The 26,765-nt window shown below is 46.8% G+C and overlaps 1 protein-coding gene across 2 annotated transcripts in view; it reads left to right on the top strand.

Moving 5' to 3' along the window:
• Positions 1-26,765, top strand: part of ACAD11 (acyl-CoA dehydrogenase family member 11) — a 289,500-nt gene that overhangs the window by 45,307 nt on the left and 217,428 nt on the right. For both annotated transcript variants that reach the window (XM_029589309.1, XM_029589308.1), the window contains 2 exons: positions 6,557-6,721; positions 14,022-14,169. In XM_029589309.1, coding sequence (XP_029445169.1) covers positions 6,557-6,721; positions 14,022-14,169 — 313 coding nt within the window. The remainder of the gene's footprint in view (positions 1-6,556; positions 6,722-14,021; positions 14,170-26,765) is intronic.

Here is a 26,765-nt window from a genome sequence, read left to right as displayed (position 1 = left end):
GTCACTAGGGTTCATTTTCAACTACCCAAAGTCCCATCTCTGCCTGTCACGTCAATTGGACTTCATAGGAGCCTTGCTAGACAAAGCTCAGGCCAAGGCCTTCCTGCCTTGTCAAAGGGCCGTCACCTTTACAACCGTTGCAGGAGAAATTCAGCAAAGCCAGCAGGTGTCAGCCTGGCACATGTTGAGGCTGTTAGGCCACATGGCCGCAACCATCCATGTCATTCCCTTAGCACGTCTACACCTGCGCAGAGCCCAATGTATCCTGAGGTTGCAGTGTCGTCAGGCCACTCAGAGCCTCCAGGATTGCATCCGAGTCACTCCGTTTCTCCAGGATTCATTGTTCTGATAGTAGGTACTTTCAGATCTGGAATGAGGATCTCTTTTTGAATTGTCCTCGTCATGGATGCATCCACCTTAGAGAGGGGAGCTCATGTAGATGGGCTCAGCACATAGGGTCTCTGGTCCGCTTAGGAACGTTCTTGTCAAATCAACTTCCTTGAGCTTGGGAGATCAGATACGTGCTATGGGTTTTCAGAGATCGGTTGTCCAACAGAGTTGTCCTGATCCAAACCAACAACCAGGTAGCCATGTGGTATGTCAACAAGCAAGGAGGCATGGGATTGTACCTCCTGTGTCAGGAAGCGGTCCACATCTGGTCGTGGGCCCTATCCCATTGGATGCTGCTCAGGGCTATGTACCTGTCTAGAGTGGAGAACGTGATAACAGACAGGTTGAGTCGAGCCTTCAGACCTCATGAGTGGTTCCTAGATCAGGGGGTAGCAAATCAGATATTCCACCTCTGGGGAACCCAGACATAGATCTGTTTATGATTCCTACAATAGGAAGGTGCCTTGGTTCTGCTCCCTGTACAGGTCAGATGACAATCCAGCCTTGGATGCCCTTGTCTGTCATTGGGGCAAAGGTGGTCTGTATGCTTATCTTCTGAATCTCTTAGAGGCAAAGACTCTCTTGAAGCTTTGCAAGAACAGGAGGGGTATAATTCTCAGCCCCTCATTGGCCAAGACAGGTCTGGTTTCCACTCCTATGAGAGTTGTCCATCCGGAGACCCTTCAGTCTGGTGACTTCCCCAGATCTCATTATACAAGATCAAGGCAGGTTGCAACAGCCCAACCTCCAGGCCCTGTCGCTTACAGCCTGGATGTTGAGAGGTTAATCCTACAGCCTCTTGATCTTTCTGAGAATATGTCTCTGTCCTGGTGGCTTCCAAAAATCCTTCCACCTGAAAGTCCTATGGACTGAAGTAGAAGAGGTTTTCCATGTGGTGAGAGCACAAGGCCCTAGATCTGTTCTCCTGCCCCACACAAAAACTGCTTGATTACCTTCTACACCTATTGGAAGCTAGCTTAAAGATCAGCTCCCATTAGAGTTAATCTCAGTGTAATTGGTGCACACCACCAAGATGTAGATGGTATGCCCATCTCTGTACAGCCTATAGTTGTTCATTTCAGTCGTGGCCTGCTTCAATTGAAGCCTCCCTTTAGGCCCTCCGCTGTGTCTTGGGGCCTCAACGTGGTGTTAGCTCCTTTTGAGCTGTTACGCACCTGTGATCTGAAGTACCTGACCTGGAAGGTCATATTTTTGGAGGCAGTCACCTTAGCACAGACAGTCAGCAAGCTCCAGGCCTTAGTGACTTATCCACCTTACACTAAGTTTTTTATCTTGATAGGGTGGTCTTGCATGTGCACCCTAAGTTCCTGCCTAAGGTGGTGTCGGACTTCCATCTTAACCAGTCATTCATCCTACCAGCATTCTTTCCCAGTCCCCATTTGCACCAAAGTGAACAAGCACTACACAGTTTGGATTGCAAGTGAGCCTTAGCCTTCTATCTGGAGCAAATAGAAGCCCATAGACAGCCACCCAACTTTTTATTTCTTTTGATAAGAATAGGTTGGGCATTGCCATTAACAAACAGACACTATCCATTTGGTTAGCAGATTGTATCTCCTTCTGTTATGCCCAGGCAGGACTGCATCTTGAGGGCCATATCAAGGCTCATTCTATCAGAGGCATGGCAGCATTGGTAGCTCACTTGCGAGCAGTTCCCATGGAAGAGAACTGCAAGGCTGCAAATCTGCAATGCGGAGTTCTCGCCACGCATTCACATCTCATTACTGTCTGGATAGGGATGGCCTAAGCGATAGTAGGTTCAGCCAGTCTGTCCTTCAGAACCTGATTGAGGTGTTGAACCCAACTCTTCATGCCTAGGGCCCATTGTTTGAATTCAGGCTGTCTCCCCCTCTGTTACCAATAGCACTGGTGTTGTGCCTGTTGGCATATGGTTTGAATGTTTTTTGGTCCCCTTTTGTATTGGAGAGCAGCCTGTAGCTAGGGATTCATCCATATGTGAGGTCTACCATCCTGCTTGTCCTCAGAGAAAGCAGAGTTGCTTACCATTAACAAGTGTTCTCAGAGGACAGCAAGATGTTAGTCCTCACAAAACCTGCCCGCAACTCCACCGAGTTGGGCTTCTCCTATTTTTTTATTTTAATTGTAATTGTTATGTTACAAGACTGGAGAGGGACCCCACATGGACTCATGGTATAGGGCATGCTGGGCATGCCTAGTCAAAATTCTAGAAACTTTGACATAAGTTTTCCACATCAGGGCACCATCTGATGATGATGATACCCATGTGGGAGGACTAACATCCTGCTGTTCTCAGAGAACACCTGTTACAGATAAGCAACTCTGCTTTCTCCCCTTTCTCATATATACACACATGCTGAATCACAGAACATGCCTTCCCACCACACAGAGACAGACATGCTCTCCCACCCACATACACATTTACATACATACACAAACACACAGAGACAGATATGCTCACACACACACACATAGACACGCTTTCACACACAGACAGACATGCTCACACCTATATATACACACAGGCATGCTTTCACACTCAGACATAGATATACTCTTCTTCCCCCCTCCCCATCAGAAGCAGAAGTCCAGTGGGCAGTGGGAAACCATCCCACCAAGTGGCAAAGGAGGAGCCAGGGGGCCGCTGGGGGAGCTCATCCTGCCCGGCAGCAGAAGAGGAGGGGGCCTGATGCTGCCCTAGAGGGCCACCGGTCTGGAGTGATGGCGGCATGGTCTCTGCTTCCCACCCACGCAGTCCAGAAGAGGAAGTAGTAGGTCTGCTCAGGTGGGAAGAAGGAGAGACCATGCAGCTGTGGCCAGAACAAAGAACAGTCCTCTGCGTGCCGCTGCTGTTCCTCCTTCCCCACCACTACCCCCAGAGAGATGAGGGAAGCTGCAACATCAGCCCCTGAGGCCTCAAGAAGAGGAGGCTACAGTGACGTAGCAAGTGTGTCCAGTGTCTGGGGGGGGGCCAATACATTTGTATTGCTCCCCCCATGCCCCTCCCTTACCACCACCACCACCATCTACCTTGTAGAAATGCTTAAGGTCACAGAAACATCAGACCTTTCAAATAACTGCTCTTCTTATTTTCTCAGTACCTGCAAGCAGTTAAAAACATGCAAAAAGATGCTTCCAGATGTCCCCTGCAGCCTGGCACCCAGGGCCTTTGAACGCCCCCCGCTCACTGTGTTCACTCCCAGGCATAAGCAGTGGCTTTCCCACGTCTTCCTGGCTAATAATTGTTTATGAACATTTCCTCTAGGAACTTGTCAAGCCTTTTTTTAAACCTCGCTATGCTCAGTGCCTTGACCACACCTTTAAGCAAAACATTTCATAGCTTAATTGTACACTGAGTGAAAAAAATACTTTCTCCAATTTTTTTTTTTTTTTAAATCTACCATCCTACAAAAATCATTTAGCACCTATAGAGCAAACCTATAACACCACAGCACTGCAAATATCTTACACAAGGCTCTAGACCACTAATACATCTTCAAATGGGAAAACTGAACAAGCTGAACTGCTATAGATCCCTACACTGAACAAACTGACCTTGATCTAATGCAAAATAAGTGACCACAAACTTAAACAGAAATATGTATACAAAAATAAAACTTGAAACCCCCAAGAAGCCAGCTTCACATACAGTACAACACTGGAAAAATAGAAACAGTAATACATTTCCTCCTGTACTGAACAAAATATAAAGATATCAGAGATGCACATTTCCAAAATTAACATATCTCGGTCATTTAACTGAAAATAAAATACTTTTTTCTAACTTTTGTCTGGGCAACTTGTTTTTCTTATTGCATTGGAACCAGTTTCTCTCCCACTTTCCTCTATCTTCTCTTAACTCTTTTTCCAGGGTGGTCTTTCTATTTTCCATTCCTTTTCTCGCCTCCTGACTTCACTTCTTCTTCAACATCTGTCTCTGACATTGATCTTTCATGTCTCCTTTATCCATTTTTTCTTCTTTACTTCTCTATTCACTCATTACTCTAGTCTGTAATTATCCCTCTTTTCATCTCACCTACCTACCAGACTTTTATTACCCTATTTCACCCTTCTCATCCACCCTCTCATTCCTCCTCTCTCTCACTCCTTTCCCAGTCTCTTATTCCTCCTGTCTTTCATCCATTCACTAATCCCCCAATTTAAGTCTGTACTCGTCCTTTTCCCAGTCCTCATCTATTTTTCTCTGACTTTCATCTTCTCACCAGCCCCAGCTCCTTCTCTATCGCTAATTCTCTCCAGCCCTTTTCATCTACCTCTTATCCCCTTCTTAGCCTTACACTTTTTTCACTTCCTTCATAGCCATTTCCATCATCTCTCACTGCCTTCATAAACCCATACTTTTCCAGTGTCTCTCAGCCCTCTCCTTAGTCCTCTTTCCATCCTTTTCCACGGTCATTCATGCCACCTCTTATCTTCTCCCTGCCCATAAGCCCCCTTCTCTTACACTCGTCTCACATATATAACTTCATCTCAAATCCCCCACTCTTACTCTCCAAACCCAATTAACATCCCCTTCTCATAACCTCCTTCCAAATGCCAAGTCCACATTATCTTCCCAATCCCCACTCCGTCTCTTAAATCCCTGCGCGCTCCCATCTGAGAGTCCCTTCTTCCCCACCGCTCTCTTTGTAGCCCCTTTTCAATCTCCATCCCCCACTCTCTCCCATTTCATACCCAGTCCCTCAGTTCTCATTAACCCCTCATTCTTCCACCCAATCCCAGTGTCCCTTGAGCCCTCATCCCCTACTCACCCTCAAATTTCCAATCTCCCCCCCCACCAAACCTCACCCAATCCAGGTCACCACTTTCACACCATTCCCCACCCAATTTACAAGTCGGCAGTGCTTCCAGCATCCAATGCATCCTGCTCTAGAGTTTCCATTCTCCCCTGAAGTCCCCATTTCCTAAGCTTTCACTTGGTTCTCTCCCAATCAGAGTTCCTTTTAGTCCCAGGAGTCCCCGCCTCCAGAAGCTTGCACCTCTTACGCCCTTCACCATCCTCTTCTGTGTTGCAATAACTGTGGTCTGTGGTTCTAACCCTCCAGCTTTTAACCACCAGTGCCACTCCTCCCTGCCCTTCAATCGGTTCAGTCATCTGCTTTTTGAACCACAGGGCGCTCTGTATCTATGATCTCCGAACAGTTCAACAGACCATTGAACTGAATGGGAACAGGGAGGAGCAATACTTGCAGCTAGAAGCTGTCCGGTTAGATCAGTGGTTCTCAACCCTGTCCTGGGGACCCCCCTCAGCCAGTCGGGTTTTCAGGATATCCACAATGAATATGCATGAGAGAAAATTTGTGTACACTGCCTCCATAAGATGCAAATTTTCTCTCATGCATATTCATTGTGGATATCCTGAAAACCCGACTGGCTGGGGGGGGGGTCCCCAGGACAGGGTTGAGAACCACTGGGTTAGATGTACTTGATCGTGGCACTGAGAGGACTCGCGGGCCAATTAATGACCCTTTCTCTGGCTCCTCAGGCCAGCTCCGCAGGCCTTCTGATGCTTATACTGCCTCTTCCTTTTCCGCTGGCATAGGTTTGCAGAGGCTGACCTGCCTCTTGTTTTGGCCTCACATGCCCAATCAAATACCAGAATTGTATGGGTCAGACTTCAAAGTTGGCGGGCCATGGCTCACTCATGGCTATGCCACTGTTAAAGTGATTCAGGGAATAGTTTGCCGAATCAGTAAAATACAGGTGGATAGAAAATATCCAAACTAAGGGCCTGATTTACTAAGGCTTATCTCCCATTCTGTGTCTATAGAAAAAATGCTTAGTAAATGACCCTCCTAAGTTAGTTTGAGAAGAATTCAGAACCGAAGCAGAAGCGAGGACCCATGAAGCTACCAAGAAGAATCACCTTTGCTTGAGATTTTTTTTTTTGAGGGGGAGGGGTGTCTTCCAGATCAGTTGGAATGGACCATTATTTGATTATGAAGCTGTGAACTTTCATTTACAATTCTCTGGGGATTTTTCCCCTGGGGATTTTTCCCCTCTGTTACATCCCTTCCTAGTAATATTCTTGTGATAGTCTTCCTTTATTTGATAGGATAATACAAATTAGATTTCTTAATGTTTAATATGTCAATTATTTATTTATGATTAATTTGTGTCTTTTGATTATTTTGTATTTTTTTAGGTCCAGACATGGAAAAATCAGTACAAAAGAGCAGCCAACGTGAACATTCCTGCCATGCAGCAGTTAACAGATTGGTTACTTGATAACGTGCCAGCCAATGATAATGAAGAAAAATTGACTCATGGAGACTTCAGAATTGATAATATAATTTTCCATTCCAGAGAGGTATAGTAGGATGGAGCATATAAGTTTGGGTTGACACACAGTACTTTACTAAAAATCAGCGAAGAGGAATTTTGATATGTAATCAAATATGCTTGTGCATATAGAACTGTCTGTCTATACGGATATATATAGACATCAGCAGAAAAGGACCACTTGGTCCAATTAGCCTGCCCACTGTGCTGTTCAGTCGCAGGTCTTACTTTGTCATCTTCTCCTACCACTACAGCCTTTTTATCTATCACATCCACACCTGAATTCTGCCACTGTTTTGGCTCCCCTGACCTCCACTGGAAGTCTGCTCCAGATATCCACCACCCTATCAATGACAAACTATTTTCTCCTATTCCCCATGGGCTTCCTTCCTTGACCTTTTCATTCTGTGGAACATGTTTTCCTCTGCTATTCTTTTGAAGCCTAGTAAATATTTATTTTTTTTGTCATTAACTTTGTAAATTTAATTTTTCTGAACATACCCAGATCAGCCCAGACAAGTGGATAGAGTCAGAGAAGCAAAACTTTGAGGCACTGCTACATAACAGAGAATGCCACCTCCAGTTCCCTCAGTATTTCTCTGACTCCATCAGGTGGTAGAGGTGCAACCCTGCAGTCTGAGATTAAGAAAGAGAAAGAGAGAAATTGAAATAGGAGAATTTTGGAGGAAGCTCCCTGAGGTGTTAGGCTCCTTGGTGGACCCTTCCTCAGGTTGAGCCGGGCTTCTGGGGGGTTGGGAACCTCTGCCTTGTGTTCGCCCGCATCGTGCCAGGGGCCCTGAAAGCCAGGGGACTGGTTCCCTCAGGACCTCTGAGGCCTCTGTCTGCAAGGCCCCTGTGTGTGTTTTCTGCCTTTGTATCTGTGATTTTAAAGTTAAAAAGAAAAAAAGAAGTGGTAGAGATGATGCATTGCATCGCAGCCCATAAGGTGGTTATGATCATTTGGAGGCTACGATTGTGACCTCTATGTTGTAGAAGACCGAAGAGAATGCTGGCTTTCGGGGTGTAAGATGTTGTTTCATGGGTATCTCAGACTTCGCCTGATGCAGTCCCAGACAATGCTGTAGGTCCCCGGACCCACCTGCGGCCCTCTACAACATAGAGGTCACAATCGTAGCCTCCAAATGATCATAACCACCTTATAGGCTGCGATGCAATGCATCATCTCTACCACCTCAGGTATATTTAAGAGTGGGACTAGGGGGGGAGGGGGATGGGGGAGGGTGGTTTCATGGGAAAACAAAACAAAAAAAATGACACGATACACTGTTTTGACAATGGGCCTTTTATTGTAAACTATTTCATTATTATACATTCTTGAGATTATAGGGTACAGTATGTTACCTAGCCTTTGTTTACAATGTTCTTATATGGGAATTTCATGATGTATGTTTAGTTTCCACTTAGAGGCTGGTATTATATTCATATAATTTGTTACAATAAAGCACATTGAGCATGTAATGTTTTCAATAAAACATTAAATATAAAAAAAAAAAAAAAAAGGATCAGAAAGGCAAACAGCTGGTTACTGGGGGGTGGAAGGTATGGCCATGAGGCAGCGAAGGCTGCAGGCCTCAGCAGCAGAAGGTAACTACTGCATCGGTCTGCGTTTGTCCCGGGGGAGCAGCATTAGCGGCCAGGCCTGTAGCGGAGGAAGCACAGCAGCTGTTGGTGTGGCCGCGTTTGTTTTCCCGCTTGTCTCTGGGGGCCGTGCTGAGGCCGGAGAGCAGCGATCTTTTCCGCGGCGGTGCCCAGCTGACTTTTCTGTGCCATGGGAAATGGTGCAGCATGGTTAAGGGAAAAAAAAGGTGATTGTCAGAGCGGCGATTGAGGCTGGCAGTGTTTGCAAGCCGCGAGGCAGCCATCGATGCGGGAGCACGTGGTATAGTGCCCGAACCATGCAGAGAAGTGGGCTGTGTGTGTGGGCTGGAGTCTACACGCTTGAATTCTTGCTTTCTCTGTCCTGGTTGCGCTTTGGAAGAGGAGGGTACCTCAGAGGGGGTGCACTGGGGGAAGCGGATTTCCCGCCCTTCGGGGGGGACGTCGATGTTGGTGGCTGAAGGGTCTGAGGGGCCCCACGAAGCAGCAGGATCCACGAAGGGCCACAGGTAGGAGTCCTTTCTAACTAGGGACCCCACAGATTCCCCTTCCCCATTTTTCTCCTGTGGTTCATGAGGACCTTGATGAGGGGGGGACTCAGACAGCTTGGAGCAGGGGATGGATGGCTCTGAGGGATTTTTGCTGAAATTTATCCTCTTGATGCATAAAGCCTTCCTGGCAAGGAAGGGGGCGAAGGGGAAGTGGGTGAGAATCGAGCCTCCCCTTTCCGCTCCAAAGAAGCCTAAGAGGGCCGCAGGTGGGTCCGGGGACCTACTTCATTGTCTGGGGCTGCATCAGGCGAAGTCTGAGATACCCAAGAAACAACATCTTACACCCCAAAAGCCAGCATTCTCTTCAGAGAAACAGCCATCTAAACCGAAGGAGACCAGCCAGAATCCCATCCGCCCAATCAAACAGGCCCACCCTCTTTCCCCCGCCAACTCAGGTAACCTCAGCAGGAGAAAAACCCACCCAACATCCTCAACAACCCATCCTTGAAAAATAACTTGTCTCCAACCAGCACCTATCAAACCCTCCTAACTCAAAAATGAATTCTTTTCTGGTCTGTAATAATATTAACTTTTTGTTTAATATATATCCTGTTATACCTTAATTCACAATTGTTAAGAATATGACACTTTGAATCTTGTAAACCGTTGTGATGGCTTCACCGAATGACGGTATATAAAACTCAACAAATAAATAAAATCCTAAAAGCTCCCTCCCAGTGCTGCAAGCATTATTCACCACAATCCATTGAAAAGAAACCAGAGAAAAGATAGATAACTACAAGAGAAAAGGTCAAGGCATAGTGAAAGAAATATGTCAAAAAACAATACATGACCCCCATTGCACTGCAACCATGAAATAAAATGTCACACCCAGTTCAAGAGATGATACCAAGTCCCATAGGTTGCAGTCAAGGATCAAAAAATCCACAAAGAGAAGCAGAAATGCACTGCCCCTCCAGTTTTGTGTGCTAAAGCCTGAGACCCAAAGTGTAGAACCTAAAGTCAAATAAAAACAAAATATTGCAGCAAAGGGCTGCAAACCTGTATGTCCAGGAGAAAATATTCATAAAAAGATATGATGCAGTCCACAGAATAAACAGTCAAAAAAATTAATAAAAAATCAATAAGGGAATGTGATAAAAAAAAAATACAGTAGTGCTGAGAGGAGAATAAAAACTGGAACTTCCACTCAGGACTACTTCGAAAGACGTCAAAATTAACTCCTAAAAAATTGGAGATCGCTGCCACATTAAAAAAGAACATGAGAACACCCAACGGCTTCTACTGATTAGAAAGACAGGTGTTATTGTTCTTCAGCCACTGCTCAGCTTCCTTCACAGTGTTCACTATGATGGACTTGCCCTGGACAAAAATCTTCAGTTTCACTGGGTATAACAGAGCATATCACAGGTTCATCTTTTGCAGGTCTTTTTTGATACCCGCAAAAGCCTGCCACTTGTGCTGTAAATCCATTGAGAAGTTTGGAAGAAAAATAACCCTGCTGCCTTGGAAAGACAAATCTTTTAGGTCCCGAGCTACGGCGAAAATTTTATTTTTGTCAGTATAATTGTGAAACTTAAGAATATCCGCTCGTGGGTGATTCCCATTCATTGGTGCAGGTGCCAAAGCACGGTGAGCCCTGTCAAGTTTGATGGCTGCCCTACCATTCTCAAGGTGTAGGAAAGTCGGCAGCCATGTTGAAAAGAACACCACCGCATCCACTCCTTCCAGTCATTCTGGAACGCCTAGAATACGGATATTACACCGGTGCGACCAGTTTTCTAGGTCGTCTATCTTCTCAAGGAGATTTTTATAATTACGGTCCACCTTGTCCATTTTGGCGCTCACCAATGACATCGCCATCTCCAAATCCGCCATCTTAGTTTCTTGCTCTTCGAGTCGCGCTGTGTTTCACTGGTCCAATTTCACCAAATCGGCCACCTTCTCAACAGCAATTCCCAGGCAGGAGTCCAATTTATGGGAAATCTTCTCTGAAAATTGTTCCATGAGGTCTTGGATAAAGGCTTCCTGCTCCGGCAGTACCTCCATTATATGTTCGGAATCCCTGTCCGAGGCAGAGTCTTCCGCCTCCGACCGTCGCAGCCTTTGCGATTTTGGGGCAGCTTTAGACTGTTTATAACTCTGGGATCAATCACTTACATGCTTCCTTAGCAGTCGACATGCCTCTGATTTGCCGCAAGGCGGTGTGAGTACTCTCAGACAACTCCACCATGGTGGCTTATATCAATCGACAGGGGGGCACCCGGAGTCGCCTGGTGGCCCTGGAAGCCAGCAAGCTCTTTGCCTGGGCGGAGCATCACTTGGAGCGCCTAGCAGCCTCCCACATAGTGGGCAAGGAGAATGTGCAAGACTATTTCCTGAGTTGTCAGCGTCTCGATCCCGGCGAATGGAAGTTATCAGACAGAGCGATGGATCTGATTGTCAACAGGTGGGGTCTGCCTCACCTGGACCTGATGGCGACCTTGAGCAATGCCAAGGCTCCCCGGTTCTTCAGCCGCTGGAGAGAGCACTATGTGGAAGGAGTGGATACTCTAGTCCTCCCCTGGCCCCTCGACGTCCTTCTGTACGTGTTTCCTCCTTGGCCTCTAGTGGGAAAGGCTCTCCGAAGAATAGAGCTTCACGACGGACTGGTCATTCTTGTGGCACCCGAATGGCCACGCAGACCGTGGTTCGCGGATCTAGTAAACCTGGCGAAGGACGGTCCTCTTCGCCTTGGCCATCTTCCTCGCCTGCTCCAGCAGGGTCCCATATTTTTCAACCAGGCGGATCGCTTCTGTTTAGCGGCCTGGCTTTTGAATGGCGAAGATTAAGAAAGAAGGGATATAAAGAAGAAGTTATATCCACTTTTCTTTGGGCCTGTAAGCCATCTACTTCTCTGGCTTATGTCCATGTTTGGAAAGTCTTCGAGACTGTCTGTGCAGAATCGGGTGTTTTGGCTCGTTCTGCTCCGGTTTCTATGATTCTGTCCTTCCTCCAGAAAGGCCTCTCCAAGGGTCTCCCTTTCAGCTCATTGCATATCCAGGTGTCCGCTCTCGGCTCCCTCTTAAGCAATGTTGATGGGTACGCGGTAGCTTCTCACCCAGATTTATTTATTTATTTATTTCGAGGTTTTTATATACCGAAGTATAGCGGGATGCCTTCACTCCGGTTTACAGAATAACAACTTAATACAGAATGGTAACACTGGAACGAAATTAATAAACAATGAACAAGAAGCCCTTGAGGAAACGGACAGATGTTGTCCGTTTCCTCAAGGGCGCCAAGCATTTGAAGCCACCCGTCCGCTCCACTTGTCCTTCGTGGAGTCTTAATTTAGTTCTTCAGGCTCTTTGTGAGGCTCCCTTCGAATCTCTCTGTCGGGCTACCCTTAAGGATTTGATGCTCAAAACCGTCTTTCTGGTTTCTATTTGCTTCGCCAGAAGGGTGTCTGAGATTCAATCATTGTCCTGTCGGGAGCCTTTTCTGCGGATTTCTATTCGGGAGTTTCGCTCAAGACTGTGCCTTCTTTCTTGCCGAAGGTCATGTCAATCAGTCGGTGGAGCTTCCCACGTTCTCTCCTGAGGATATAGCGGGTTCCGTTGGGAATGACCTCCGCCACCTTGATGTAAAGCGCGTCTTACCGCATTACCTTCAGGTTATCAATGACTTCTGGGTCTTCGATCATCTTTTTGTCCTGTGGAGTGGTCCAAATAGGGGCAATCAGACTTCTAAGACTTCGATTGCTTGGTGGTTGAAGGAGGCGATCTCGTCGGCCTATATCTGCCAAGGCCGGGCAATTCCGGAGGGCTTAAAGGCTCATTCCTTGCATTCTCAGGCTACTTCTTGGGCAAAGAGTCAATCAGTCTCTCCGCAGGAAATATGCAGGGCCGCTACGTGGAAATCCCTGCATACTTTTGCTCGACATTACTGCCTTGATGTACAGGCACCAGTTTTTGGTTCCTTCGGTAGGCAGGTGCTTCGAGCACCTGCCTACCGAAGGAGCCAAAGGTCCCATCCTTTGTAGGGAAGCTTTGGTACATCCCACGGTCTGGACTGATCCAGGTACATACAGGGAAAGGGAAATTAATTCTTACCCGTTAATTTCGTTCCTGTAGTACTACGGATCAATCCAGACACCCTTCCCTGTATTTTTCCTTCCATCCACTTGAAGTTTTTTCTGCAGGTTACTGGATGTTTCTTCATCAGTGATTATCCTTAAAGGCATCAGAAGCATCTGTTTTGATGACAATGGATATGCAAGAGCGTTTTTATATACAGAGTCCATTCAGTGTTTACAATTGTTAGTTTTTCTGAGTTCTCTTGTTCTTGAGTTCTCTTGTTACTTGCTTGATCTTTTACTTATCTGCTTTGACAATGGTTATACTGAAGGGCTGCAGGGTAGGCTCTGTCCTGTTATAGGATACCCTTTCAGTTTTGGTCTGTCTCCATCTGCTGGACAGGAGGCTCAACCCACGGTCTGGACTGATCCGTGATACTACAGGAATGAAAATTAACAGGTAAGAACTAATTTTCCTTTGGATAGACTGAGTTTTGGGTAGACTGAGTTTTGATGCTGTGCAGCAAACCTGGACACAATTATAAATGGAGCTTGCAAATGCTTGTTTTTCTGTTTTACATACCTTGAATTGGTTTCAGTTGTTTCTGTGATATCCGCCTGTTTTGCTACTCCATTTTGACCTTTTTTGGTTAGGTTGCCTTAGATCAGATATGACTTCTTTTACAAGTAGAATACCTATTATTTCTCTGTACATTGATGGCAGTGCAAAGGAGTTTGTATTGTTTCAGAGCAGGGAGAAACAGTTTATCCTGAATACAGTCCCAGTGGTATTCTAGCACTCGTCTCTTCTTCACAGCCTTTTTCTTACCTGTTACTGCATCAAACCAGTCAGTGCCTGCCTGCCTCTCCATGTTCATGTCAGCCTCTTTGAACACCATACCATCACATGTTTTCCTGTAATGCCTCATTGTAATTTTGGGCTCCTGGAATTAGATCACTGTGCTGGGAAGACTTAAAATAGAGGATAAGGTTTTCATGTTTATTCTTGTCTCTTTATAGTATGCTATATTTCTGCCTCTGTTTCCATGTCTCAGACCTTTTGACATAAAATGGAGATCAGTATAGTCAGCCTGATGGTCTTAGCTTTCATATTTTTAAAACTCTGTTTTTCTTTTTTTTAGGCCCGTGTTGTGGCAGTCCTCGACTGGGAACTTTCAACTCTTGGGAACCCTATAGCAGACTTGGCTTATCTTGCTGTTCCCTTCCTTTGGCCTTCTAGATTTCCAGTTTTTACTCAAGGCAATGACATCAGTCTTCAGAATGTAGAAGGTGTGAAAGGATCATTTGGATTTCCATATTTTTTAAATATTAGTTTTTGGTTTTGGTTTTTTTTTTTAATTGGAGTCAGCGACGTGTTTATGTCTTTTTTAAAACTGAGAGCAAATAGGTAGTTTTCTGTCTTTGTGATTCATTTATTACAAAGCATCGTGGAGCAATCAGCCAATTCAGATTGACTGCCCAATCCTCTGCCTGTATATTTCCTATAAATTTAGCGTATGCAGTGGGACAGTAGTTGACCATTTCACTGCAGGTTGTAGAGGGATCATTACCCCTTAATGCTTTCTAAATTTTGTTTTCTAAAGTTGTTGTTCCCTGTACTTACTCGGATCAGTCCAGACTGCTGGGTTTTGCCCCCCCCCCCCCCCTCTAGCAGATAGAGAAAGAGATGTTTTAAAAACAATGCTCCACCTTATATAGGAGAGTGCCACCTACAGTCCACCAGTATTTCTCTGTCTCTAGCAGATGGTGGAGGTGCAAAACCTACAGTCTGGTCAGAGTCTTTAATTTGGTTTGATTGAATTTAGTTTAGTTAGAGTTTTCTATGTACTTCCTAATTCTTAGTGCTTGTTGCTTTAAATTTCTTTAAAAAAAAAAAAAGAAAAGGATTTGTCTTGGTCTGCCTCCCAGAGGGTTGTTAGGCTCTGAGAGGGCCGTCCCCTGCTGGTCTGAGGCAGCTGCCGACGGGGGTCGAGGACCCTAATTATTAATTCAGGCAACGATACCGGGGAGCCCAGTTCACTCCACCCCAAGGATCAGCACCCTGGACCATGGTAGGCTGTTTTTTACTTTAAAAAAAAAAAAAGTTTTGAGGTAATTTTCTCTTGCTTTCACTTTGCTCGGGCACGCTCTCCCTTCTTTCCTCTCGTCGCGGGGGGGGGGGGGGTGTCTGTTTCGCCGCGTTTTTGGTTTCGGGGGGGGGGGGGGCGTTTTGAATTTTTTGTCAGCATTTTATAATTCCCTCTGTCTTCCCCGATGCCACGGCCCGCGCATGGCTCTCCCGCCAAAACTTGTGCTCACAGTGTTTACTGGGGGCAGAGGGTTCCTCCGGTGCAGGAACAACTAAAAATATGGCTAAAAGCAGGCCCCCGTGGGTTTCTTCGCCTGCAGCAAGGGAGCCTTAATTATCTCAGGATCCTTTCCCTTTGAGCGCTGGTACAGAAGCCATTTTGCATTCATTCCGCGCTGCGGCTGCTGGGCCTACCATGGGGGAGGGGTCCTTTCCTCCTCAATTGTCTCCTCAGCCGCGACCTTTGGAAAATAGGGATTCGCAACAGCCTGCCTCTCCAGCTCCAGAGGACAGTCCTGAGGGGACTTCTGACACCTCCTCTGAGTCTTCCTTTATTGTTTTCTTACACAAAGCCTTCAAGGCTAGGAAGGCAGGCAAGCTGATGGCGGGGGGGAAATCTGATTCCATAACCCCCGGGTGGCTAAACGCGCTACGGTAAATAAGAGGACGGAGCCTATTCAGCCTAAGCGTCCTCTCCGCACTGGGGTTCCGCAGGGGAATACAGACTCCTTGGATCTGGATTCAGATCCTGAGGATCCAAATTGTCAACCCCAGATCCCGCAGGGTGTGGATGACCTGGAGCCAGATCCACCAATGGTGGAGAGAGGCTCTCAGGCGGCTGAGGGCGATGATCCTAAGGTAGTCCGCCTTTTTCGGAAAGACAAGTTGGCACCTCTTATTCCTGCTATCCTCTCTGAGCTAGGCATTGATAGCCCTCCCGAGGAATCCAAGCTCGGGAAGATGGACCCTGTCTTATTGGGCCTGAGAGGTCCTGCTTCTGCCTTTCCCTTTCATTTTTCAGCGTCGGACTTATTGTATAGGGAATGGGATACTCCAGATCTCGGTTTAAAGGTCAGTAAAGCCATGGATAAGCTCTTATCCCCTGCCAGAGGACGCCTTGGAGCTACTGCGAGTTCTTAAAGTGGACTCTGCAATGTCAGCTGTCACAAAGAAAACCACGATTCCTGTCACAGGAACAACTGCGCTCAAGGATCTGCAAGATAGGAAGTTAGAAGTGCAGCTCAAATGGATTTTCGAGGTCTCAGCCATGGGAGTCCGGGTGGCTATTTGTAGTAATTTTGCTATGCGGGCTGGGCTTCGCTGGGTGCAGCAATTACAAGCCAATGTAGATTTTTCGGCTGAGGAAGCGGCTCAGGCGAACCGTTTGGAATCCTCGGTGGCTTATTGTGCTGATGTTTTTCATGACCTCCTCCAGACGTCTGCTAGGTCTATGGTGTCGGCGGTCGCGGCTCGCCGGTTCTTGTGGTTACGCAATTGGTTGGCGGATGTGTCTTCTAAAGCCCAACTGGGGTCCTTGCCCTTCAAGGGTAAGTTACTTTTTGGTAAGATCTTGGACGACATGATTCAGTCGCTGGGCGAGAATAAGGTGCATCCCCTGCCGAAAGACAGACCTCGCTCACGCGGTTCCTTCTTTTCTCGAGCCAGATTTAGAGGTAATTGGAAGTATCGCCCTTCTAAGCCACCCGCTTCATCGTTTCGTTCGGCTCCAGCGAAGCAACAAACCTATACCCAGTCCTTTCGGAGTCAAAGATTTAGCAGACCTGGGGCGGCTCTCCCTTCCTCAGGAGCAAAACCCTCCCAATGAAAGAACGATGGGCCACTCCTCAACTCCTGAAGTAGAGGGCAGGCTGGCCCTATTCTTCGAGGAGTGGACCAAGGTGACCACGGATCAGTGGATCCTGTCTGTGATAAAACAAGGCTACGCTTTAGATTTTGCACAGCAACCCCGAGATCAGTTTCTCATCTCTCCCTGCGGGTATGCCACCAAAAGAGCGATGGTTCGGGACACATTGCAGCGGCTGCTACAATTAAGGGCCATAGTTCCCGTTCCTCCAGAAGAGCAAGGAAAGGGTTGGTACTCAATATACTTTGTAGTACCAAAAAAGGAAGGATCATTCCGTCCCATCCTAGACCTCAAGGAGGTCAACAAGTGTCTAAAGATCCCTCGCTTCCGCATGGAAAGTCTCTGGTCGGTCATTACCTCGGTGAGGCAGGGAGAGTTCCTAGCTTCCCTAGATCTCACGGAGGCTTACTTCCATATAGGGATTTGTCAGGATCACCAGAGGTTTCTGCGGTTCTGCATCCTGGGGCAGCATTTTCAGTTTCGAGCTCTTCCCTTCGGTCTGGCGACTGCACCATGGACTTTCACCAAAGTATTGGTGGTGGTAGCAGCTCACCTCCGGAGGAAAGGTCTCGTGGTGCAGCCCTACTTGGACGACTGGCTGATTCGCGCAAAGTTGGCAGCTTTAGCCACAGATGCCATTCACAGGGTTCTGCAGTTCCTACAGTTGCTGGGCTGGGTGATCAATCTATCCAAGAGCAAACTTGTTCCATCTCAGTCCTTGGAGTATTTGGGAGCACTCTTCGATACCCAGAGGGGCCGCGTTTTTCTCACCACGGATCGCATCCTCAAATTGCAAGCTCAAGTGCGGAGTCTGCTACTCCAGACTTCTCCCAGGGTTCGAGAATACCTACAGGTTCTTGGGTCCATGGCGTCAACCTTAGAGCTGGTGCCATGGGCATTTGCTCATATGCGACCCTTGCAGTATGCGTTACTGTCCCGTTGGAACCCAGTCTCCGAACAGTTTTTTCTTCCATTGCCGCTTACACAAGTGGCGAGAAACAGCCTAACGTGGTGGCTGGAGACGGACAATCTATCCAGGGGAGTTCCCCTGGAGATTCCCGATTGGACAGTGGTCACCACGGATGCCAGTCTCTCTGGTTGGGGAGCGGTGTGCCACAGGAAGTCTGTGCAGGGCTTCTGGTCCCCAGAGGAGTCTCTGTGGTCGATCAATCGGTTGGAGACCCGGGCTGTACAGTTAGCGTTACAAGCCTTTGCTCCTCTCCTACAGGGGAGAGCAGTGCAGGTGTTGTCGGACAATGCGACCATGGTGGCGTATATGAACCGTCAAGGGGGGGACTCAGAGTCATCCTGTGGCAGAGGAAGCGGCTCAGTTGTTCAACTGGGCAGAATCACCTGCTCTGCATCATGGCATCCCATATTGCCGGCGTGGACAACATACAAGCGGACTTCCTCAGTCATCACCACCTCGATCCTGGAGAATGGGAATTGTCAGAGGCCGCTTTTCAGCGCATATACCTTGCGTGGGGAACGCCCAGCATGGCTCTCATGGCGATGTTTCGGCACGCCAAAGCCCCACGGTTCTTCTCACGCCATCGAGAGCCAAGAGCAGAAGGGGTAGATGCTCTGGTTCTACCCTGGCCCATAGACGTTCTTCTGTACGTGTTTCCACCCTGGCCATTAATCGGCAGAGTGCTCCTTCGGATAGAGTGTCATGCAGCGCCGGTGATTTTGGTGGCACCGGAATGGCCGAGACGTCCTTGGTTCGCAGACCTTCTCAATCTCGCATCGGCGGGTCCCATTTGGTTTCCAAGGATTCCAGATTTGCTTCGCCAAGGACCTGTTTGTTTGGAAGAAGCCGATCACTTTTGTTTTGCGGCATGGCTTTTGAGCGGCGCCGTTTAAGTGCCAAGGGTTATACTCCTGCGGTGGTGGCTACTTTCCTCCATTCACGCGAAACTTCCACTAATCTGACTTACGTTCGGGTTTGGAAGGTTTTTGAGGCCTGGTATCTTGATCATGATGTTTCTCCAATCCGGGCTTCTGTATACGATATTTTGTGTTTCCTGAAAAAGGGGCTGTCCATGTGATTATCGTGTAGCTCCTTACGTGTACAGGTAGCAGCCCTTGGTTGTTTGCGCGGCAAGGTGCAGGGTGAAGCCTTGGCGGCCCATCCTGACGTGGCGCGATTTCTTCGAGCAGCTAAGCATTTACGTCCACCGCTTCACCAGCCTTGTCCATCTTGGAGTCTGAATTTTTTACTTACAGCTCTGTGTGAGGCACCTTTTGAGCCTTTAAGGAGGACAACTCAGAAGGATCTTACATTGAAGGTGGTTTTTCTAGTTGCTATCACTTCAGCTTGGCGGGTGTCAGAACTCCAAGCTTTTTCTTGCAGGGAACCTTTCTTGCGGATTTCCGATTCTGGAGTTTCCATCCGTATGGTTCCTTCCTTTCTCCCGAAGATGGTATCTTCTTTTCATGTCAATCAATCGGTGGAGCTTCCAGCTTTTGGGGATCTGGACATTTCGGATCCTCTATCCCGTGATTTGAGGAAGCTGGATGTTCGTAGAGCCCTTCTACGCTACTTGGAAGTCACCAATGATTTTCGCATGTCAGACCATCTCTTTGTACTTTGGAATGGTCCCCTGTGGGGTCACATTGCTTCAAAAACCACTATTGCTAGTTGGATGAAAGAGGCTATCAGCTCCGCTTACTTGCTAAAGGGCCAGGTTCTCCCCGTAGGCCTCTGGGCTCATTCTACTCAGTCGCAAGCAGCGTCCTGGGTGGAGTCTCATTTCGTGTCTCCACAAGAGATCTGTTGGGCGGCGATGTGGAAGTCACTGCATACTTTCATGCGGCATTACCGTTTGGATGTGCAGGCTACTAATTCAGACGGATTCGGAGAAGGTGTGCTACGAGCGGGCCTCTCTGGATCCCACCCCGGATAGATGTAGCTCTGGTGCATCCCAGCAATCTGGACTGATCCGGGTATGTACAGGGAAAGGAAAATTAGTTTCTTACCTGATAATTTTCGTTCCTGTAGTACTACGGATCAGTCCAGAGGCCCGCCCTGGCAGAGTGGTTCAAATGGGGGGAGAGTCCGCTCGCTTTTCCATTCTTTTTCTGCAGATTTTTTGAATTGTTGACCTGCGTGGTTCTATAGGTTCCGATCTCACTGGGGTTAGGTGACCCGGTGGTAACGTTTTCCTTTTCTTGTTCAGGTGTTAGTGTATATAGTTATGGTGTCTTATGGGAGCCATCTTGCTGTGTCATTACAAAATACTGGCGGACTGTAGGTGGCACTCTCCTATATAAGGCGGAGCTTTGTTTTTAAAACATCTCTGTCTCTATCTGCTAGGGGGGGCAAAACCCTGCAGTTGCATCTACTGCGCCTCAGAGTTCCTATTCGGCGCCACCAATAGCAACAGCCCTTAGTATGAATGAACCGATAGTCAATCAGTATGGATGACCAAAGACAATGTCTCTTCTCCAACTCCAGTGCCATCCAAATTCATAGCCTCCTAAATGCTTTGCAAATGAGGATGTGGCAGGCTCCAATATCATGTCTTATGATAGCCCAGGAAATTGGTTTAAAGAATAGAGTCCAGGTTTTGGTGTAGTCAGATTCTTCGCCACTCTGTTCTGGTGGAGTCAGAGTTGCAGCTGGTGAAGACACTCAGGATCACTAATGCACCTCCTCGAAAGGATCCAAATGTTGGATATATTTGAGAAGAAGGTATTCCAAGGGTCCATGCTTAGTGCTTAGATTATGGCTCATCAGTTATATAGAAACATAGAAATGACGGCAGAAGAAGACCAATTGGCCCATCCAGTCTGCCCAGCAAGCTTCACACTTCTTTCCTTTCATATTTATCTGTTTCTCTTGGCTCTTAGCAACCCTTGGTTCTATTTCCCTTTCACCCCCACCATTAATGCAGAGAGCAGTGATGGAGCTGCATCCAAGTGAAATATCAAGTTTGATTAGTTAGGGGTAGTAACCGCCGCAACAAGCAAACTATAACCCATACTTATTTGTTTACCCAGACTATGTTATTCAGCCCTTATTGGTTATTTTTCTTCTCCCCTGCCGTTGAAGCAGAGAGCTATGCTGGATATGCGTGAAGTATCAGTTTTTCTTCTCCCCTGCCGTTGAAGCAGAGAGCTATGCTGGATATGCGTGAAGTATCAGTTTTTCTTCTCCCCTGCCGTTGAAGCAGAGAGCTATGCTGAATATGCATGAAGTATTAGTTTTTCTTCTCCCCTGCCGTTGAAGCAGAGAGCTATGCTGGATATGCGTGAAGTATTAGTTTTTCTTCTCCCCTGCCGTTGAAGCAGAGAGCTATGCTGGATATGCGTGAAGTATTAGTTTTTCTTCTCCCCTGCCGTTGAAGCAGAGAGCTATGCTGGATATGCGTGAAGTATCAGTTTTTCTTCTCCCCTGCGGTTGAAGCAGAGAGTTATGCTGGATATGCATTGAAAGTGAAGTATGCATTAAAAGCCACATTAACTATCAACAAATATTGAAGAAGCCTAATAATTGTTAATACCTATAGCCTATGAACTCTCCGTTAATTTTACATACTCTTACCCACCCCTGGTTTTTTTTTGGGGGTTTTTTTAATTTGGAGATGGCAGCCCTCCATCCTTCCGCTCCGTGAAGGTGGAACACCAACCACTGGCCACTGGCATCCCGCTCCGTGAATGCCTCTGTGGCTACTGCCACTCCGTGCAGTGTTTTGCTGCCTCCTCTTTATACACGTCCTCTAGACCTGATGGATCCACTAGGTTTATCCCACGCCCCTTTGAAGTTCTTCACAGTTTTGGACTTCACCACTTCCTCCGGAAGGGCATTCCAGGCATCCACCACTCTCTCTGTGAAGAAATACTTCCTGAAATTGGTTCTTAGTCTTCCTCCCTGGAGCCTCAGCTCATGACCTCTGGTTCTGCTGATTTTTTTCTGACGGAAAAGGTTTGTCGTCTTTGGATCGTTAAAGTTTTTCAAGTATCTGAAGGTCTGAATCATATCACCCCTGTTCCTCCTTTCCTCCAGGGTGTACATATTTAGATTCTTCAATCTCTCCTCGTATGACATCCGATGAAGACCCTCCACCTTTCTGGTCGCCCTTCTCTGTACCGCCTCCATCTTGTCTCTGTCTCTTTGTAGATACGGTCTCCAGAACTGAACACAGTACTCCAGTTGTTCATGGTGCAGTATTTATTTACACAAACATGTGCAGAAACTGAAACTGTTGACCGAATTGTCAGACTCTAGACATGTGGAACTTTGCCAGCTGTGGAAAATGTGGAGACAGGCTTGTGTAATTACAAGCGAGTGGCATCCATGAAGATGCCTGGTGATGTGCCCTGTTCAAGGGAAAATGTATTCGGACATGAGTTGCAGGAGACAATGGCTCTGATCCACTTTGCAGTCTCTGTCTGCAGAGGTGGAAAGCCTGCCAGCTCCTACCAGATGTCAGTACTTCTCTATAAGTGCCCATTTTTCCCAGAGATGTTCCTTCCTTCCTTCCTTTTCAACATCATCTAGCTTCTCCTACACTGCCGGTTGGCAGAGGGAAAAGCATCAGTTGATGGTCCAGCACCAATCACAGCCTAAGCCTGGGAATAGTTGATTTTCCTGAGGCCCAAGTCTTCTGGTGGGAGGAAGGGTCCAGTACTTCCTTCCAAATTGGGTCCTGAAAAGTGTGGAATATGGATATTGCTTGTGCTTCTCTCGCCTTCCTCTGGTCCAACAGAGTTCAGTCTTCAATTTTGACTTTTCTAAATGTAACATAGAAACATAGAAACATAGAAATGACGGCAGAAGAAGACCGAATGGCCCATCCAGTCTGCCCAGCAAGCCTCACACATTTTTTCTCTCATTCTTATCTGTTTCTCTTAGCTCCTTGTTCTATTCCCCTTCCACCCCCACCATTAATGTAGAGAGCAGTGATGGAGCTGCATCCAAGTGAAATATCTAGCTTGATTAGTTAGGGGTAGTAGGGGCAGTAACTGCCGCGATAAGCAAGCTACACCCATGCTTATTTGTTTTACCTAGACTATGTTGTACAGCCCTTGTTGGTTTTTGTTTTTTTTTCTTCTCCCCTGCCGTTGAAGCAGAGAGCCATGCTGGATATGCATTGAAAGTGAAGTATTAGGCACATTTGGTTTGGGGTAGTAACCGCCGTAACAAGCCAGCTACTCCTCGCTTTGTGATTGCGAATCCTTTTTTTCTTCACCCCTGTCGTTGAAGCTATGCAGGATATGCATGAAGCATCAGTTTTTTGTTTTTGTTTTTGTTTTTTTTTTCCCCTGCCGTTGAAGCAGAGAGCTATGCTGGAAATGCGTGATGTATCAGTCTTTCTCCCATGCCGATGAAGCAGAGAACCATGCTGGATATGCATGGAAAGTGAAGTATCAGGCACATTTGGTTTGGGGTAGTAACCGCCGTAACAAGCCAGCTACTCCCCGCTTTTTGAGTGCGAACCCTTTTTCTTCTCCCTTGCCGTTGTAGCAGAGAGCTCTGCTGGATGTGTGAAGTATCAGTTATTCTTCTCCCCTGTCATTGAAGCAGAGAGCTATGCTGTATATGCATTGAAAGTGAAGTATCAGGCATATTTGGTTTGGGGTAGTAACCGCCGTAACAAGCCAGCTACTCCCCTCTTTGTGAGTGCAAATCCTTTTTTCCATTACCTCTTGCTGTTGAAGCTTAGAGCGATGTAGGAGTCACAGTAAGCATGTGTATGTTTATTTAATAAGGGTATTGTGTCAATAGCCATCATTCTGGCGAGTCACCCAATCTTCATTGGCGGCCTCTTGACTTTATGGATCCGCAGTGTTTATCCCACGCCCCTTTGAAGTCTTTCACAGTTCTGGTCTTCACCACTTCCTCCGGAAGGGCATTCCAGGCATCCACCACCCTCTCCGTGAAGAAATACTTCCTGACATTGGTTCTGAATCTTCCTCCCTGGAGCCTCAAATCGTGACCCCTGGTTCTGCTGATTATTTTCCTACGGAAGAGGTTTGTCGTTGTTTTTGGATCATTAAAACCTTTCAAGTATCTGAAAGTCTGTATCATATCACCTCTGCTCCTCCTTTCCTCCAGGGTGTACATATTTAGATTCTTCAATCTCTCCTCGTACGTCATCCGATGAAGATCCTCCACCTTCCTGGTCGCCCTTCTCTGTACCGCTTCCATCTTGTCTTTGTCTTTTTGTAGATACGGTCTCCAGAACTGAACACAGTACTCCAGGTGAGGCCTCACCAAGGACCTGTACAAGGGAATAATCACTTCCCTTTTCTTACTCGATATTCCTCTCTCTATGCAGCCCAGCATTCTTCTGGCTTTTGCTATCGCCCTGTCGCATTGTTTCGCTGTCTTCACATCATTAGACACTATCACCCCAAGGTCCCTCTCCTGCTCCGTGCACATCAGCCTTTCCCCCCCCCATCGAGTACAGTTCATTCGGATTTCCACTCCCCATATGCATGACTTTGCACTTCTTGGCATTGAATCTCAGCTGCCATATCTTCGACCACTCTTCCAGTTTCCTTAGATCCCGTCTCAACTGCAGTTGGAAGTAGCCTCTCTTCTTTAACAGAAGGCGATCATGCTTGTCCCACCTCAGGAATGTGGCCAGGGATTCTATTCCTGGTACATTCTAATCCCCAAGAAGTCAGGATGATTGAGGCCTATTCTAGATTTACAGAAGCTGAAGAGCTTGTTGGTTCGTGAGAGATTCAAGATGAACTAGCTCCAGATGGCTCTGCTTTTCATTCAGCTGAGGGACTGGATATGCACTGTAGACCTGAAAGATGCTTATGCACATGTTCCCATTCACCCTGCCCATCAAAAGTTCCTCAAGTTCATAGTGAAGGACATGCATTACCAGCCTCTCATAAGCCTCAAGAGTGTTCATGAAATGTCTCACAGTCATAGCTGTGCAGCTTCATTGAGAGAGAGACTGCAGGTTTCCATACCTGAACGAATAGCTAATGATGGGCCTGTCTCTGGCAGGAGTACTAGAATCCCTCTGTATAACCATCTAAATTTTCCAGTCCCTGGGGTCCCTGGTCAATTTCTCAAAATTCAACTTGGTTCCATCCCAAAGGATATAGTTTATAGGAGCTTGGGTGGACTCTCTTAAGGAGAAGGCATTTCTTCCTATCGAAAGAGCCAGAGTTCTGATAGACTTGGTGAGTTATTTTCTTCAATGGGACCTGATTCTGGCAATGTTGATACTTGTTCTTCTAGGTCATATGGCTGTGGTGATGTACAGTATTTTCATTTTTATCTACATATCTGTGATTCAGTGCTACAGACTCCTTGCACAGAGATCCTGGGTCTGCACACAAGTATATTACCACAGAAGCATCATGTTTATAATATAGATGGGACCTGCAGATTAGCCTTGAAGAGATGCCTGATTGATCCATCTGTGCTTACTTAGGACCACAGCCTTCTGTATATCACTTTCTGATGATCAATACCAGATTTACTGTTAACTTATACTAGCAATTCATGCACTACCATCCATATGCTCTGTTTTTATTACCTTTGAGGTATACCAGCTCTCCGGACCTTATATTATATTTGTGGTTTTAATATAACTTACCCCTGATGCAGGCATTGTTGCTAATACATGGCCATGTTGAGTTATGTATGTCTATAGTTTCTATGTTTTAACATTACTTACAATATTTGTCTCTTTCGTACTGCTGTTTGGTTTGTGATGGTGCTGTACCTGCATGAGTGCATTAAGAAGCTAAAGCCCTTGTCTTGAGTCGTCAAACCTGGAGCAGGCTGACGTTTGTAGAGTAGTGGGGGATGCAAAAAAACTCTTGATCCGCTCAGTATACAAAGCATTTGATGCTGCAGCCAGAAATTTGGCAGCAGCCATTGGGCATGATGGCTGGCATGTTAAGAGTTAGCAAAGTACATGAATGTCCATGATGGCCTGGCAGATGTCCTGGGGGTAATCTATTTTGAAAAGAAGTTAAGGAGACAGTGGCCTAAATTAAGAAGCATCAAGTTGTGATACAATCGCTAGCTATAATAAGAGGAGATCAGCTGCCTCTGACCAAGTGTCACTTCTTCTCATTTAAGCCTCTTCTGCTCTTACCAACATCATCAGGCCCCATGTATTCTGCAGCAGCAGCGTCCTGCTAGGAGGTGCCATAGAGAAAGATGTCACATGAAGACTCTGTAACAGATGCAGTCCAAACCATATCCAAGTTTTTGACAGACCTCCAGCCCAACTCCCCACCTCGTCTGGTGGCAGAAGGGGGAGGGTCCAATCTTTCCTGATGGAGTGGCGGAAGATTACTAAAGACCGATGGTTCCTTAAAGGTTGTGGTATGTGGCTACCATTTGTGTTTTTCTTACCCCCTTCAACACAGCATTTTTTTGAGCTTCAGTTTAGATCCATCTCATACTGCACAACTACAGCTGGAAGTGGAGTCATTCCATCAGCAGAACGTGGTGGAGCTGGTTCCTTTGCAGAGGTTTGGTCAGGGATTCTTCCCCCCAGTATGTCCTCATTCCTAAGAAAACAGGAGGATTAAGGCCTGTTCTGGTTTTATGAAAGCTGAACAATTTGCTAGTTCAAGAGAAAATCAAGATGAACTCCCTCCACACAATCCTCCCCTTCATTCAACCAGGAGATCGGATATGCACCCTGGATCTGAAAGACGTAAACGCATACTTCCATTTCTCAGGAAGTTCCTCTCATTTATGATGAAAATGTGCTTAATCAGTACAAGTTACTACCCATTGGCCTCTCAGCAGCTCCAGTTGCTCACAAAGCGCCTAGCCATGGTAGCACAACTTCGACTAGATGTCTGCATATTCCCTTACCTAGATGATTGATTAGTGATGGGCCCAACCCCAGTGGAGTCCATTTGGCTTCTTCAATCCATGGGGTTCCTGATCAACTTCACAATGTCAAGTCTTGCACCAGTTAAGAGGATTCAGTTTGT

The sequence above is a fragment of the Rhinatrema bivittatum genome, chromosome 2, assembly GCF_901001135.1.
Source record: "Rhinatrema bivittatum chromosome 2, aRhiBiv1.1, whole genome shotgun sequence".
Classification (NCBI taxonomy): Eukaryota; Metazoa; Chordata; class Amphibia; order Gymnophiona; family Rhinatrematidae; genus Rhinatrema; species Rhinatrema bivittatum.
This window is presented reverse-complemented; position numbering and strand designations above follow the sequence as displayed.